The 16,137-nt window shown below is 37.3% G+C and overlaps 1 protein-coding gene across 3 annotated transcripts in view; it reads left to right on the top strand.

Moving 5' to 3' along the window:
- Nucleotides 1–15,927, top strand: part of GLI3 (GLI family zinc finger 3) — a 381,269-nt gene extending 365,342 nt beyond the window's left edge. For all 3 annotated transcript variants that reach the window (XM_073630540.1, XM_073630539.1, XM_073630538.1), the window contains 3 exons: nucleotides 596–886; nucleotides 9,345–9,672; nucleotides 12,079–15,927. In XM_073630540.1, the coding sequence (XP_073486641.1) occupies nucleotides 596–886; nucleotides 9,345–9,672; nucleotides 12,079–14,285 (2,826 nt within the window). In that variant the 3' untranslated portion in view covers nucleotides 14,286–15,927. The remainder of the gene's footprint in view (nucleotides 1–595; nucleotides 887–9,344; nucleotides 9,673–12,078) is intronic.
- The last annotated feature ends 210 nt before the right edge of the window (nucleotides 15,928–16,137 follow it).

Here is a 16,137-nt window from a genome sequence, read left to right as displayed (position 1 = left end):
TCTATAGCACCTTAAAAGTCCCTGGGGTGTTTGCTTAAAACCCCCCTTTTCCCGTTTTTTTTTTTTCTGCATATTGTTTTTAACTGCCTACTCCCAAACTGTCATTTGAAAACACATAGCCAAGTATTATTCCACAATTTTTTTTTTTTATTGTGCATTAAAAAAAGAAAACAAATAAAATTAGACATGCTATCCGCCAATAGAAATTAACCAAAAAATGCGATCAGTGGTTCGCAGGTGCAATGTCAGGCTCCTGCACACTCTCCCTCCAACCTTCTTACCCATACCTTCTGACAGGCTTTCTGTTAGACAAAGAAGTGTCAATGGGCACTCATCAGTACCCTCAAAGTTCATTGAGAACTACAAGCTGTCTGCCGCACTGGAAGACAGGACTTATAATTGCTTCATTCACAGATTCCTGTGAATGAATGGTGCAGTTGTACAGATGGAGCTGCATAGTAACATGTTACATGTTAAACCTTAAATACAGGTTATTATAGCTCTGATTAGAATTTTAAGAAATGTAACTATTTATGTAGTTAACATTCTTCTGTTGTCGGTATCATGTTTTGTTTTTTGTTTTTTCCTTTTACAGAAACCATATGTATGTAAAATTCCTGGCTGCACTAAAAGATATACAGATCCCAGCTCTTTGAGGAAACATGTAAAGACTGTGCATGGTCCTGAGGCTCATGTCACTAAGAAACAGCGTGGTGACATTCATCCAAGACCTCCTCCACCAAGAGAGCCAGGGAATCATTCACAATCTCGATCGCCAGGCCATTCGATTCAAGGTACACATGGAGAGCACAAGGACCTCAGTAACACTACCTCAAAGCATGAAGAATGCCTCCATGTAAAATCAGTGAAAACTGAAAAACCAATGGTATGTAGTTTACCGTTAAGACATGTTTATATAACTTTTGCTTCTGCCACTTCTCCTCAATCCTCAGTTTTTTTTTTGTTTTTTTTACACATTAACATCAGCATTGTTTTGGTAGCTGCAGTTCTCTCTGTCGCACAATATTTGTGCAAATGTTTATCAAATCTATACTTTTAGTAAAAAACACACTAAAATGAATTTTAGTGCACACAAACACAATGTAATGCCCATTATTTTGTGCAATGTAAAATATGACCTAGTGTCAACAAAATGCAGTAGATACCAAATATGTCAAGGCTGAAAACTGCATCTGCCCACTCTATGCAATGACATGTGTGTGTGTATGTGGGGAGATGGCATGCTTTTCATTGTGTTATTTTATTTATTGTGCAATGTATTGCTATCACAATGGGGCTAACGAGCCCCCAATGTGATAGCATTGTGCAGGTTCTTTTTATGAAGACATCAGGGGCCTGTTAGACCCTAATGTCTCCATCTGCTCTACTCACCTTGGAAGGAGGTTTAAGACATTACCCAAAAATTCAAGAAAAGTGATTGGGCAGCTCTTTAGCTACCCAGATCCTTTTTACACAAGAGTCTGCTGACAACACAAAAACAAACTGTTGCACAGCCATGATCATATTTCAGGGAAGTTATCAACTTACAAGATTTCTGGCAAAATTAACAGGTTTTTTTTTTACTTTTATCGGACAGATGTAACAAAACACATTCAATGGTATATTTAGCAGACCAGAAAGGAGCAGAAAGGAGAAGGTAATTGATAGGGTTTACATATACATTAAGCATCTCCTTGGTTGTCTTGTATGACCTCAGCTAATCACATTCGTTTTACCTAAGATAATAGAGCAGCTCCTAATGGTGTTTATGCCTGTGACGAGTGATTCACGCACAGATTTTAAGTGTGTGTGTGTTTGTCCAGGACTTTGTGACATATGACGTCATCCTTTTTAGAAATATACTGTTTGGTTTTCATAAACACTCATCCAAGATTAAATAGAAAATTATTTATATTTGAATGTCTAATTATGTGTTTGCTATATATTGAGGGCAGTTTCCCAATCTATGATGAAATATTACATTTTTAAAGAAACCTGTCCTGAGGAAGTAAAGAGTTATTTATAAGTAGATTTTCTTGGAAACAATCACACAGAAAGCATTTGCCCCTTAACCACTTAAGGAGCAGGCCTCTTTTTTTAGATGTGTTGTTTACAGGTTAAAAACAGTTTTTTTTTGCTAGAAAATTACTTAGAACCCCCAAACATTATACATTTTTTTCTAACACCCTAGAGAATAAAATGGCAGTCGTTGCAATACTTTCTGTCACACCGTATTTGCGAGTCGGTCTTACAAGTGCATTTTTTTTTTTTAAAATACACTTTTTTGAATTAAAAAATAAGACAACAGTAAAATGAGCCCATTTTTTTAATATTGTGAAAGATAATGTTACGCTGAATAAATTGATACCCAACATGTCATGCTTCAAAATTGCGCCCGCTCGTGGAATGGTGACAAACTTTTACCCTTAAAAATCTCCATAGGCGACGTTTAAAAAAATTCTCTATTACTGCATGTTTTGAGCTACAGAGGAGGTCTAGGGCTAGAATTACTGCTCTTGCTCTACTGATCGCGGCGATACCTCACATGTGTGGTTTGAACACCGTTTTCATATGCGGCGCTACTCACGTATGCGTTCGCTTCTGCACGCAAGCTCGGCAGGACAGGGCGCGTTTAAATTTTTTTGTTTTTTCTTATTTATTTTACTTTTTATTTTTTATTTTTACACCATTTAAAAAAAAAGTGTCACTTTTATTCCTATTACAAGGATTGTAAACATCCATTGTAATAGAAAAAAAGCATGACAGGACCTGTTAAGTATGAGATCTGGGGTAAAAAAGACCTCAGATCTCATATTTACACTAAAATGCAATAAAAAAAAAATTGTCATTTAAAAAAATGGCCCTTTAAGAGCTATGGGCGGAAGTGACGTTTTGACGTCGCTTCCGCCCTGCAATGTCATGGATATGGGTGGTAGCCATCTTCCCCTCACTCGTCTCCATGCACAGCCACTGAGAGGATCGGATCGCCCCCTGCCGCTGCCGACGGCTCCGGTAAGTGGCAGAGGGCACCGAAGCGCGGCGGGAGGGGGGGCCCCGCTGCCGATAAAAGTGATCTTGCGGTGAATCTGCCGCAGAGACCACTTTTATCTTGTAGCTGACCGCCGGCCGAACGCGAGGATACTGGGGTTATGGCAGCTAGCTGCTGCCATAACAACAATATCCATCCTCAAAGTAAGGATGTATATCGGCGTTTGGTGGTCGGCAAGTGGTTAAATAAGGATGGTTATACAAATAAAAAAAAAATGTCATTTTTTTCATCAAAGAATATATAAATTTATTTGTTATTTAAATATATTACCCTGTGTTCTTAATGGTTCACTGATATGCAGGTCCATATACGAGCAGCATGTTACTAGCAGGAAATGTCATTAAAAACCCAAATGCATGAAAAAATGGAATAACGGCAAAATTGTATGACTAGCACTGCACTATTATAAAATTGTTTTCTAATTTGCTGTCTTTTCTGTCTGATTTTAAATGTCTTTCTCAACCTTACTAAGGACAGTGGGTAATAAGGTGAGGGATTATATTATTATGATATTTGTCCTGACCCAGAAACTCATCATGTACTCAGTTGTATGTATACTTTTGCTTTTGCTAGAGATGAGCAAATTGATCCTTTGTTTTCAAGTGTAATGATAGATAGTGCTAGTTTGTGGCTAATGGGTATCTGAGAATAATTAATGATTTATTTTTCAGACTTAAGTCTATTTTATTTATTTTTTTTTGCAAAAAGTATGACCTCCTTCGCTAAAGCATATTATGGTGAACTAGGTGCACAGGCTTGTGTATCCATATACCAAAATTAACCAGTTAACCAAAATTAACAAGTGTGCAGGAACCCTGCTATACTGATACCAGTCTATATTTCTTTTAGGGGAATCTAGAATGGAATCAATCTTTCAAAAGTACCAGAGCAGTGCGGGGAGCACTAGGTTCTTCTGCACCTTTGAAGTGCAGAAACAGGTGGACTATGCACAGAGGAAGATATATATGTAACCTTCTTAGGTTGTTATACCTACTCCTAGTGAACTGTTAAAGGGGTCTTTTAAAACCTCTTACCTATTCAAAAAAAGGACAAAATAAAAAAGAAAGGACTTTCTTGGTACCCAAGGACTACGCATAAAAGAAAATACTAATTTATTACAAATTTCATATAAGAAAATAAAACATCAATACAAAGTCTAAAAATATACACTTAATTTCAGCTCTTCAATAATGTACAGATTCCATCACATTAATCTTGTAATTGTCTCATACTGTGTTGACCTAGGTCATTAAAGGTAACAAGAGACCTTTGTTACAGATACCAAAATGAGAGCTGGTAGGGGGAATCTAATAATCCTCCACATAGACTACCTCTTCCGGAGGATGGAGGAGTTGTAGGAATAGGTATCCAAAATAATACAGTATATACAGAAATTATAATCAATATATGAACACCTTATATCCATGTCAAATACAAATAAATTACATCAAAATTATAAAAAAAAAAACAGATCATTTACTAAAATCATCTGTAAAAGACACTCATGGGGTGAGCATTGGAGTCCATATGTAACAGGCCACTAAAGCACAAAGAGGGGGAGCAATTAGACAAATATAATAAGAACAAATTAATAGCTAACTTAAGGAAGAATGGGTGTGGGGGTCAAGTGAATATGATATAGGAGCCATAATAAGCCCATCCTATTATAAATAATACCAATATATAAAAAAATAAAACACCTAAGACATATTAATAAATTGTTTAATCAGGAAAGGGGTTGGCAGATGACTAACACAACAGGACCTTCACCTTTCCTAGATGCAAAGAGTTGTATTAAGGTCACCCCATCGGGAATAAACCTTGCAATTTATAAACAAACTACAGGCATACCCCACTTTTAAGTACACAATGGGGTTTATTTACTAAAGATGGAAAGTGCAAAATCAGGCTCACTTCTGCATAGAAACCAATGAGCTTCTAACCCCAGCTTGTGTAATTAGGCTTTGGTAATAAAACCCAGTAGCTCATTGGTTTCTATGTAGAAGTGAGCCTGATTTTGCACTTTCCAGCTTTAGTAAATAAACCCATTGTGTACTTAAAAGTGGGGTATGCCTGTATGTCTTCCAAGTACACATATTAATACTTGCCTTATAGTGAAAAATTAACAATGAATACAATTATGAAACCCCAGGTCAGTGAACGAAAGAAAGGGATATATACCTGCTTGCAACAGATTTCAACCACCAACATTACCCCACTCCAATCTGAACCTCACTAATGTAGCCCCCACAACCTAGTGGACCCTTATACTCATGCACTGTGACTGGAGATGCCCACGCCAGCCCTCCCTTCCTGGAGGGTGACGTCATCCTGCTTGGTCCCTTCTGACTGTACAGATGCCTAGACTAAGGGTGTGAAAGCACAGTACTGTCCCTAAAGCGGCAACAGCAAAGGTGTAAATCTGCCCAGCTCTTAGGCCATCTCAGACACACGCATGGAGAGGGAACCAGAGCCACAGCAAAGAGATGATCATCCAACTCCTCCATCCTCCTGAGGAAGCGGTTTATGCTGCAAAACATGTGGAGGGTTATTGGACTCCCCATACCAGCTCTCATTTTGGTATCTGTAACATAGGTCTATTTATTACTTTTAATGATTTAAGTCAACATTAAGTTACATGGCTTAATGTAGGGGGTTCTGTACATTATGGAGGAGATTAAATGAACTGCATATTTTTAAACGTTATATTGATGCTTTTACTTGCTGTTTGAAATTTGTAATAAAAGTAGTATTTTCTTTAACTGTTAGTGTAGTCCTTGGGTACTGAGAAAGTCCTTTCTTTTTTAGTTTATCCTTGTTTTTGGATAATACTATTCAGATGGGGTACCACCTTTATTCCAATACCCACCAATATTTTTACAATTTGCAATCTCTTACCTAGTCAATCATTATGAAGTTAACCAGTCACAACTTAAAAATATTGAAAAGTTTGATTAACCGCTTCAGTCCTGGACCATTTGGCTGGCCAAAGGCCAGAGCACTTTTTGCGATTCGGCACTGTGTCGCTTTAACTGACAATTGCGCGATCGTGCAACGTGGCTCCCAAACAAAATTGGCGTCCTTTTTTCGCCACAAATAGAGCTTTTTTTGGTGGTACTTGATCACCTCTGCGGTTTTTATTTTTTGCGCTATAAACAAAAAAAAGAGCGAAATTTTTTAAAAAACGCATTATTTTTTACTTTTTGCTATAATAAATATCCCCAAAAAAATATATAAGAAAACATTTTTTTTCCTCAGTTAAGGCCGATATGTATTCTTCTACATATTTTTGGTAAAAAAATAACACAATAAGCATATATTGATTTGTTTGCGCAAAAGTTATAGCGTTTACAAAATAGGGGATAGTTTTGTGGCATTTTTATTAATATATATATTTTTTTACTAGTAATGGCGGCGATCAGCGATTTTTATCGTGACTGCGACATTATGGCGGACACGTCGGACAATTTTGACACATTTTTGGGACCATTGGCATTAATACAGCGATCAATGCGATTAAAAATGCATTGATTACTGTAAAAATGTCGCTGGCAGTGAAGGGGTTAACACTAGGGGGCAATGAAGGGGTTAATGTATGTCCTAGTTTGTGTTCTAACTTAAGGGGGATGTGGACTGTGCAGGGAAACTAACAGATTGTCTGTTCATACTCTGTATGAACAGAGGACCTATCAGTTCTCCCCTCAGAGAACCGAAAACTGTGTGTTTACACATACAAATCCCCCTAGTGGCCACAGGGCGAAGCAACGTTTCATAACGTTGTTTCGCCCAGCCGTGCCATTCTGCCGCAGTACAACTGTGGAGGCTGGTCTACATGTGGTTAATAATCCTGTATTGTACTTAAACCTACCCATTTCATGTTGAATCTAATTATATAAAATGTTTTGTGCATCTCCACAAGGTGCACCCATGCCACAGGTTCCAAAGAGTATTATGTGTTTTCTAAAGACAGAGCACAGCAGAGGCTGTTTGCTTTCAGAGGGAAGGGGGAAGAGTAACTTTTCTGACCCATTAGGCTGTGTGTGTAATTAGAGCTTGAACTTTTTCAACAAAGCTAGTTAAGGATATCCTAATATGTGTGAAAATTAGCAGAGATATGTACAAAAAGACCAAACATTTAACTTTTGATATGAATTGGATATTAAAGATTCCCATACTTTTGTTTTCATAAAGGTGCATGAAGAAAAGACAGTAGGAGTTTAGGCTCTATGGCCAAAAATTATACATCTTTCTTATTCAATTTCCTTTAGATTTACCTTCAACCTATGTAGTTTCTATGTAGAACCTTCTGTGTGCAGTTTCCTCCCAGGCTTCCCTAAATACTTACCTGAGCGTTATCGCGATCCAGAGCTGTGCCCAAGAGCAGCATCTCTCTCCACTCTCTCACTGGACAGAGAGGCAACCGCGAGAGGCATTGGCTCCTGCTGCTGTCAATTGAATTCTATGACAAGGGATCGGAGGCGGAGCCAATCCATGCTGTCTGTGTCTATGGACTCAGGCAGCACGGCCCCGAATAGAGCCTTCAGGTGTGCCAAAATAGAAAGCAGCTTCCTATGGCGGAACACCGAGAAGAGGAGGAGCCAAGAGCACTGGCGGGGGACCCCAGAAAAGGAGGATCAGGGCTGCTCTGTAAAACCATTGCACAGAGAAGGTGAGTATAACAGTTTTTTTTTATTTAAAAAAATAAAATACCCTTTAAAATCACTTTACGCAAATGGGGTATTGCAGAGAAAGTGAAAGACTGACTCTTTGGATTTTTTCTTAAACATTTTAGTATTTCCCATATATCCATATCACCTTCATGGGCACTGGCTTGGTTCTTTGAGAAACAAGCACCATTTTTTATTTTTTGTGATCACATGTTGAAGTGTTTAATGCTCATAGCCATCTATCAGCTCACTTTGTGTGCTCAATACGGTACTTTTCTTAATTTCCTATTATTGGGATGCTAATCCACATGGCTGTCATTCCAGAATGGTACACTTTAGAGAGGTGCAATACATGTTTTACATAAATAGTATAAACACAAAAAAGAAAAACACTGGTAGGAAAATATGGGTAGATCGGCAAATTGCAGTAAAAGTGTGTGTTTTTTTGTTTTTTTAAGTTTGCTCATCTCTAACTCTGGTTAATGAAGAATTCCAAAAAATGTAGTTGTAAAGCTTTGAGGGAGGTAAATTAAATCTGTAATGTGTAAGTTCATCTGCTAACTAAAATGCTAGTCCCTATGCCAATCTGCAACATGCTGGAAAGTCTGGAAATCCCCAAAGACTTCTACAGCACCAACTACTTCAATTAAAATGTTGAAGAGTTCTGCAGGGACTGTAAGATTACCGGACAGCAGAAACACTGTTGAAAGAGCCAACTCTTAAAATGACATATCTAGTGAAGGATGCCTCAGAGGTAAATGTAACTGCACATTTTTTACTTTCTTGGAATTCTTCTTTATTTTTCGTGAAAAAAGATTACCAAAAAGCAATTATTCATACTCATCATTGTGATGTGTTGTATGTATTGATGTCAATAGTTTTATAAATTATATGCGTCTTAATGATGTAATTATGCCTACTCTGAGCTTGTTATATGTACATAAACTGCATAAATATATTTTGATTAACATAATCTGCATGTTACGTTGGTAATATAAAATGTAACACTGTACAAATTCTTAAAGCACAATGTACAGAAAAACTTCCAGTATAACTGTAATTTTTTTTCAAATGAAATGTGCTCATATGTTTCCTGGAAATAGTCATTGTATAAAGCTAATATTACTTTGTATTATTACCTTTTCAAGTGTCAAGAAGAGCACATAGTGCAGCAATGCCCTACTGTACAATAATTAATATAAATATATAACTAATAAATATATATAAATGTGGTATGAACTAACGTAATTCTGTGCAATTAATCTTATAGCATAGATAGTTATAACATTTTATAACATTTTATAAAGTTATGACTATCTGTACTATAGGTTTATACAAATAATTGCATAGAGTTTGTTCATACCACTTAGATACAGTTATTTATTTTTTTAGGAGAAGAAAAATAAGAAAGCTCTGCACTATTTTTAGTTCCTAATTTTTGAAAATACATTTGTACTAGATGCTGGCAGTTTAGTACAGTATAGGTTGAGATTGCAGAATAATAATATTATTATTGTATTTATAACCTTTTCAAATGTTGTTCATATATTGGCTATAAACATATGCATTTATGTGCTACTGTATGTGTTTAATTGTTTTAGCTGGATATTTTTTTTTTTTTCCAACAGACATCTCAGCCAAGCCCTGGTGGTAAGTCTTCATGCAGCAGCGAGCAGTCCCCCATCAGCAACTATACCAACAGTGGGATCGAGTTTACTCTGAATAATGGAGGCAGCATAGGAGACCTCAGCACCCTGGATGATACCCCAATCATGGACTCTACCATTTCCACAGCAACCACAGGACTTGGTTTACAAGGCAGGAGGATAATGACAGGAACTAAATGGATGGAACAAGTTAAATTAGAAAGAATTAAACAGATTAATGGTATACTTCCAAGACTGAACCCTGTACCACCTTACAAGGCCCCATCTCTTCCACCTATCACTGGAAATGGTAAGCTGAGCTATAATATTATCAACAATGATAGCTGATATTATAAATAGAATTACTGTGCGACACATATCAATAAAACATGCTAGATCTAGTGGGTTCATATAATATATATATATATATATATATATATATATATATATATATATATATATATATATATATATATACACACACACAGTATCTCACAAAAGTGAGTACACCCCTCACATTTTTGTAAGTATTTTATTCTATATTTTCATGTTAGAACACTGAAGAAATTACACTTTTCTACAATGTAAAGTAGTAAGTGTACAGCTTGTATAACAGTGTAAACTTGCTGTCCCCTCAAAATAAATCAACACACAACCATTAATGTCTAAACCACTGGCAACAAAAGTGAGTACACCCCTAAGTCGAAATGTCCAATTTGAGCCCAGTTAGCCATTTTCCCTCCCCAAGGTCATGTGACTCATTAGTGTTACAATGTCTCAGGTGTGAATGGGGAGCAGGTGTGTTAAATTTGGTGTTATCGCTCTCACTCTCTCATATTAGCCACTGGAGGTTCAACATGGCACCTCATGGCAAAGAACTTTCTGAGGATGTGAAAAAAAAGAATTGTTGCTCTACATAAAGATGGCCTAGGCTATAAGAAGATTGCCAAGATCCTGAAACTGAGCTGCAGCACGGTGGCCAAGACCATACAACAGTTTAACAGGACAGGTTCCACTCAGAACAGGCTTCGCCACGGATGACCAAAGAAGTTGAGTGCACATGCTCAGGGTCATATCCAGAGGTTGTCTTTGGGAAATAGATGTATGAGTGCTGCCAGCATTGCTGCAGGGGTTGAAGGGGTGGGGGGGTCAGCCTGTCAGTGCTCAGACCATTCGCCGCAAACTGCATCAAATTAGTCTGCATGCCTGTCGTCCCAGAAGGAAGCCTCTTCTAAATATAATGCACAAGAAAGCCCGCAAACAGTTTGCCGAAGACAAGCAGACTAATTACTGGAATCATGTCCTGTGGTCTGATGAGACCAAGATAAGCTTATTTGGTTCAGATGGTTCAAGCATGTGTGGCGGCAACCAGGTGAGGAGTACAAAGACAAGTGTGTTTTGCCTACAGTCAAGCATGGTGGTGGGATTGTCATGGTCTGGGGCTACATGAGGGCTGCCAGCACTGGGGAGCTACAGTTCATTGAGGGAACCATAAATGCCAACATGTACTGTGTCATACTGAAGCAGAGCCTGATCCCCTCCCTTCGGAGACTGGGCCACAGGGCAGTATTCCAACTTGATAACGACCCCAAACATACCTCCAAGATGACCATTGCCTTGCTAAAGAAGCTGAGGGTAAAGGTGATGGACTGGCCAAGCATGTCTCCAGACCTAAACCCTATTGAGCATCTGTGGGGCATCCTCAAGTGGAAGATGTAGGAGCGCAAGGTCTGTGAAGCGCTGGTGAACTCCATGCCCAAGAGGGTTAGGGCAGTCCTGGAAAATAATGATGGCCATACAAAATATTGACACTTTGGGCCCAATTTGGACATTTTCACTTAGGGGTGTACTCACTTTTGTTGCCAGCGGTTTAGACATTAATGGCTGTGTGTTGAGTTATTTTGAGGGGACAGAAAATTTACACTGTTATACAAGCTGTTCACTCATTACTTTACATTGTAGCAAAGTGTCATTTCTTTAGTGTTGTCACATGAAAAGATATAATAAAATATTTACAAAAATGTGAGGGGTGTACTCACTTTTGTGAGATACTGTATATATATATATATATATATATATATATATATATATATATATATATATATATATATAATTACATAAATACATCCCATAGTTTGTAGGAGCTGTAACTTTTGCGCAAACCAATCAATATACGCTTATTGGGATTTTTTTTACCAAAAATATGTAGCACAATACATATTGGCCTAAATTGATGAAGAAATTAGATTTTTTACTTTTTTTTGTTGGATGCGTTTTATAGCAGAAAGTAAAAAATATTGTTTCTTTTTCTAAATTGTCAGTATTTTTTTGTTTATAGCGCAAACAATAAAACTTGCAGAGGTGATCAAATACCACCAATAGAAAGCTCTATATGTGGGGAAAAAAAGGACATAAATTGTATTTGTGTACAGCATCGTACGATCGTGCAATTGTCAACTAAAGTAACGCAGTACCATATCGCAAAAAATGGCCTGGTCATGAAGGGGGGGGTAAACCTTTCCAGGGCTAAAGTGGTTAACCATGTTCCCTCCAGAACTGATAAATATACATAAATATGAGTCCTTACATCCACACTGCTCAGTATCATCTTATAAAATACTTGAAATATGAAGTACTGAGTTATGAAATATTTCTATTTGTTTTGGTCTGTTGAATCACAGAAATTCAATTTATGATCTGTCTTTGCTTTCTCTAGGTTTTCAGCCAAGCAGCAACCTTAGTTTGGGAGACTCAATGTCCATTCTTCCTAACAAAAATGAATTTTCAAGTTCTGACATTACAGTATTGAATATTTTGAACAATAGAAGGGACAGCAATACAAGTACAATCAGCTCTGCATACTTAAGTAGTAGTCGAAGATCTTCTGGCATTTCGCCATGTTTTTCTAGCCGAAGATCAAGTGAGGCTTCCCAAGCAGATGGAAGGGTTCAGAATATCAGTGTTACAGATTCATATGATCCCATCTCTACCGATGCCTCAAGAAGGTCAAGTGAAGCAAGTCAGTGTGATGGTCTGCCTAGCCTCCTTAGCCTCACTCCAGCACAGCAATACAGGTTAAAAGCTAAATATGCTGCTGCTACAGGTGGTCCTCCACCAACACCATTACCTAACATGGACATGATGAGTCTAAAGACAAGAATGGCATTATTGGGTGACACAAGAGACAGTAGACTATCTCCTCTTTCTTCAAACAGTGTTCCTAGAAGATGTAGTGATGGTGGAGTGAGCACTTTTGCCAGAAGACATTTAATTCCCAGCGAGCTACAAGTGAACACTATGCGTAGGGCAAGTGATCCTGTAAAAATGGTTTCCTCCAACCTACCTACTGGTAGAGTTCAGCGTTTCAACAGTCTAAACAGCATCAATTCCCATGATGTGTCTGCAATTTCTGATAGGCGTAGCTTGGCTTTGCAAAATTATACACGTAGTGTATATTCTCCATGTCCTCCAAGCATTAGCGAAAATGTTGCCCTGGAGGCCATGATCATGGAAGCCGAAGGGAATTTGGATGATGAAGACTTCTTACCAGATGATATGGTTCAGTACCTTGATTCACAAAACCAAAGTTTGTATGAAAACCCACAGAACACGGAGCCAGACACACCACAAAACAATGCAGCTTCATCAAAGAGCAATAATTATGACCACTCCCATATGACTAATGGCTCGTTTTATCAACAAGTCCGCAATGGAGAGCAGATAGATCAATTAAATACCAAGAATGACCTCCCAATACAGTGGAATGAAGTTAGCTCAGGCAGTGCAGATCAGTCCCCATCTAGAATGAAATATTGGCAGCGTTTTGTTACGCAGCAAATTCGACCTATTGGTTTGTTTAGTAATATGGGGGTTCAGCAACAAAACATGTCAAAAAATGGACAGTCACAGCACAGGGGCTACCATAATGCACAAAATAATTCTCAAATGATACAGAATAATTATAATCTATACACTAGTTCCCTGGCTAACAAAGACCAGCAATATCCAGTACCCTGCATCCCAGCAAACAGAGGGCAGAGGTGTGCAAGTAACAGCCAGATTAACAGTGCACTGCAGAACTTTGTATCATCCATACACTATGTTGAGCAGTTATCTGATGCAGCTCAAGTGTTACAGAATCCAAATCTTCTAAACCAGGAATATATGCAACAGCTTGCAACTGAACACATGATATATGGCATGAACTCCTTAGGAGTAAACCGATCTAATCAGACAGTCTCGGGTCAAAACAGTCAGAATGTGGAAGCTGCCCAAAATTTCCCACCATCAGTACAACCCAATGGTAACCAACAATATCCGCAGTCCAGAAATCACTTGGCATGCTTTAGCAGTGGTGGTAATGGCAGGCAAAATGTGCAAAGAAGTATTTCATATATTCAAGATCAAGTAAATGACAGCCAACAAATTTACAAAATTAACAGTGTAAAGACAGAATTGTCACCACAGCAACACTGTGCAAATACACAGAACTACTCAGGTCAGTTGTATGACCAGGCTATAGGCTACCCTCAACAGAGATTGAAATCAAACTCTCAGTCTATCCCAGAAGGCAGCTGCTTAGTGGAAGACAATAATAATGCCAATGCTTCTGAGCTTCTCTCACCAGGAGTTAACCAAGTCACAAGTACAGTGAATAATATTGATGGCAGCAGTTTAGATGGGGTGCAAATTGATTTTGATGCCATCATAGATGATGGGGATCATGCCAGCCTAATTTCTGGAGCTCTAAGTCCAAGCATCTTCCAGAACCTGTCACGTAATTCATCACGTCTTACAACTCCCCGAGTGTCTCTTACATTCCCAACCATGCCAGTGAGTACCACTAACATGGCAATTGGGGACATGAGTTCTTTGCTAACCTCACTTGCAGAAGAAAGCAAGTTTCTTGCTGTTATGCAATAGACGGGAGGATTGAAATGAACTGTACATGAATATGAAAGTAACACATTTTATATATATGTACGTATTTTAGCAATTTTTATCCCAGTTAAAAGGGATACATTCCAAGTATGTTCCATTATGGAATAATGACTCAAGCCCTAAAGTGTTGTAGGGAGAAATAGTCTTCCATTTCAGTTTTGGATCAGTATTGACAGCTCAAAACCATGCATTTGTTTTTCTTGCTGTATGGGTCTATATGCTTCCCCTAAATGTAAAGCAATGTAATAGTGTGATGTATGTGCATGTTTGACTTTTTTTTTTTTTTAATCTTAATTCTCTTTAGTTGTTTGCTTTAATCGTTTAAATGACTGATCTTGTGTAAATGTGTTCTATTAAAAAACATAACTTTCCATTTTAAACCAGCTGATTGTGACCATGCTGTCTGATTCACCCCTCTATCGGTTTTGCAGATAATGCAGTTGTAATGCACCACTAGAGTGTAAATATATTCAGGCTACAGTTTTAGGTTGTGCTAAAGGTAGCATGCCAAAAATACAGTACATAAAATGTCTTAGTCTAATAAATGTATTGTTATTATTTAGATAATTAAGTGGGTTTTTTTTTCTTGCTTTTTCCATTTTTCTTGGAAATAATAGGAATATGTTAAAAATGGGCATCTACGCAAAGGCAATCATTATGTCATGTCACGCCAAGTTTAAAAAGGCCAGTCATGACTTATTTAGTCCCTGTAAAACATATATATATATATATATATATATATATATATATATATATATATATATATATATATATATGCCATATGGGCCAGACCTATATTAACACTGACATTTTTTTTTCCTATAACTTGATAGAATAAAAAGCAATCTGTTTGTAGAAAGGGAAATCTCCACTTGTATTTTGTTTTTATAAATATTGTTATTGTTCTGTGCAAAGTGTATGGTACTCTTGTTTATGACATAATGATTCAGTACTTGACTTCATGTAGCACTGCAGACATAATTTCCCAAAGAGGCTTGATTTATGTTAAGTCTTAATATGGTACTACTTTGCTGTTTAATTTTTCATTATACTATGTCTGTAGTTTTATACATTACATATCAGTGTTTTAGTTCTTTATTGAAATTTATGTGCCTTATTTTATGTTTATTCCTTAAACGGGGACCAAGAATATTGCCAAACCATAGCTATCCTTACACAGTTCTCCAATTCAGTAGATATCATGCCACTTTTACTCAAGTTTGACAATTGTTACCTGTTTTCACAATGTTTTGTTTTGTTTTTTGTTTTGTTTTATTTTTCAGAATGGCTTTGTATTGCACATTCTGTGAGATTGTAAGATAGGGTACTTTTGTCACTTTTTTTTTACCTTTTTATTGATTAGTGTAATCATTTTTTTTTTTTTATGTAAATAGCTTAAACTGTGCTAGGGATAGAATGACTCTTTAAGGCCGCTAGTCATAGTACAGACCTAAAACAGAAGTGGATCAAATAATGTCAAGTCTAGGACCAGCCTGAAGGATCTGTAGCATACTGTATACAGTAATTGTACTTTTTGCTCTCAGAGCCACTTAGCTTTTTGTAACAAAAAAATAAAAACGATTAAAAAAAATTATTACTTTAATAAAAAGAACTTTGTACCTGACTGTGTGTTTGATAGTTATTTTACTAAAATATGCCATTGTGATCAAGTATTTGTTAACCCCACAAAAATAAAAATAAAGATCCTGTTCCTTTAAAGCATTGTATACAGCACAGTGCTTGTGCTGTGTCATTTGGCCCCCTGTATCACCTGTATTACCTGGCTGATCCTGCCAGTTTCTACCCTCCCCTCTCTGCACTGACTCAGATATTT

Source organism: Aquarana catesbeiana, linkage group LG05 (genome assembly GCF_042186555.1).
Source record: "Aquarana catesbeiana isolate 2022-GZ linkage group LG05, ASM4218655v1, whole genome shotgun sequence".
Classification (NCBI taxonomy): Eukaryota; Metazoa; Chordata; class Amphibia; order Anura; family Ranidae; genus Aquarana; species Aquarana catesbeiana.
Note: the sequence above shows the minus strand (reverse complement) of the source record. Positions and strands in the feature narration are given on the sequence as shown.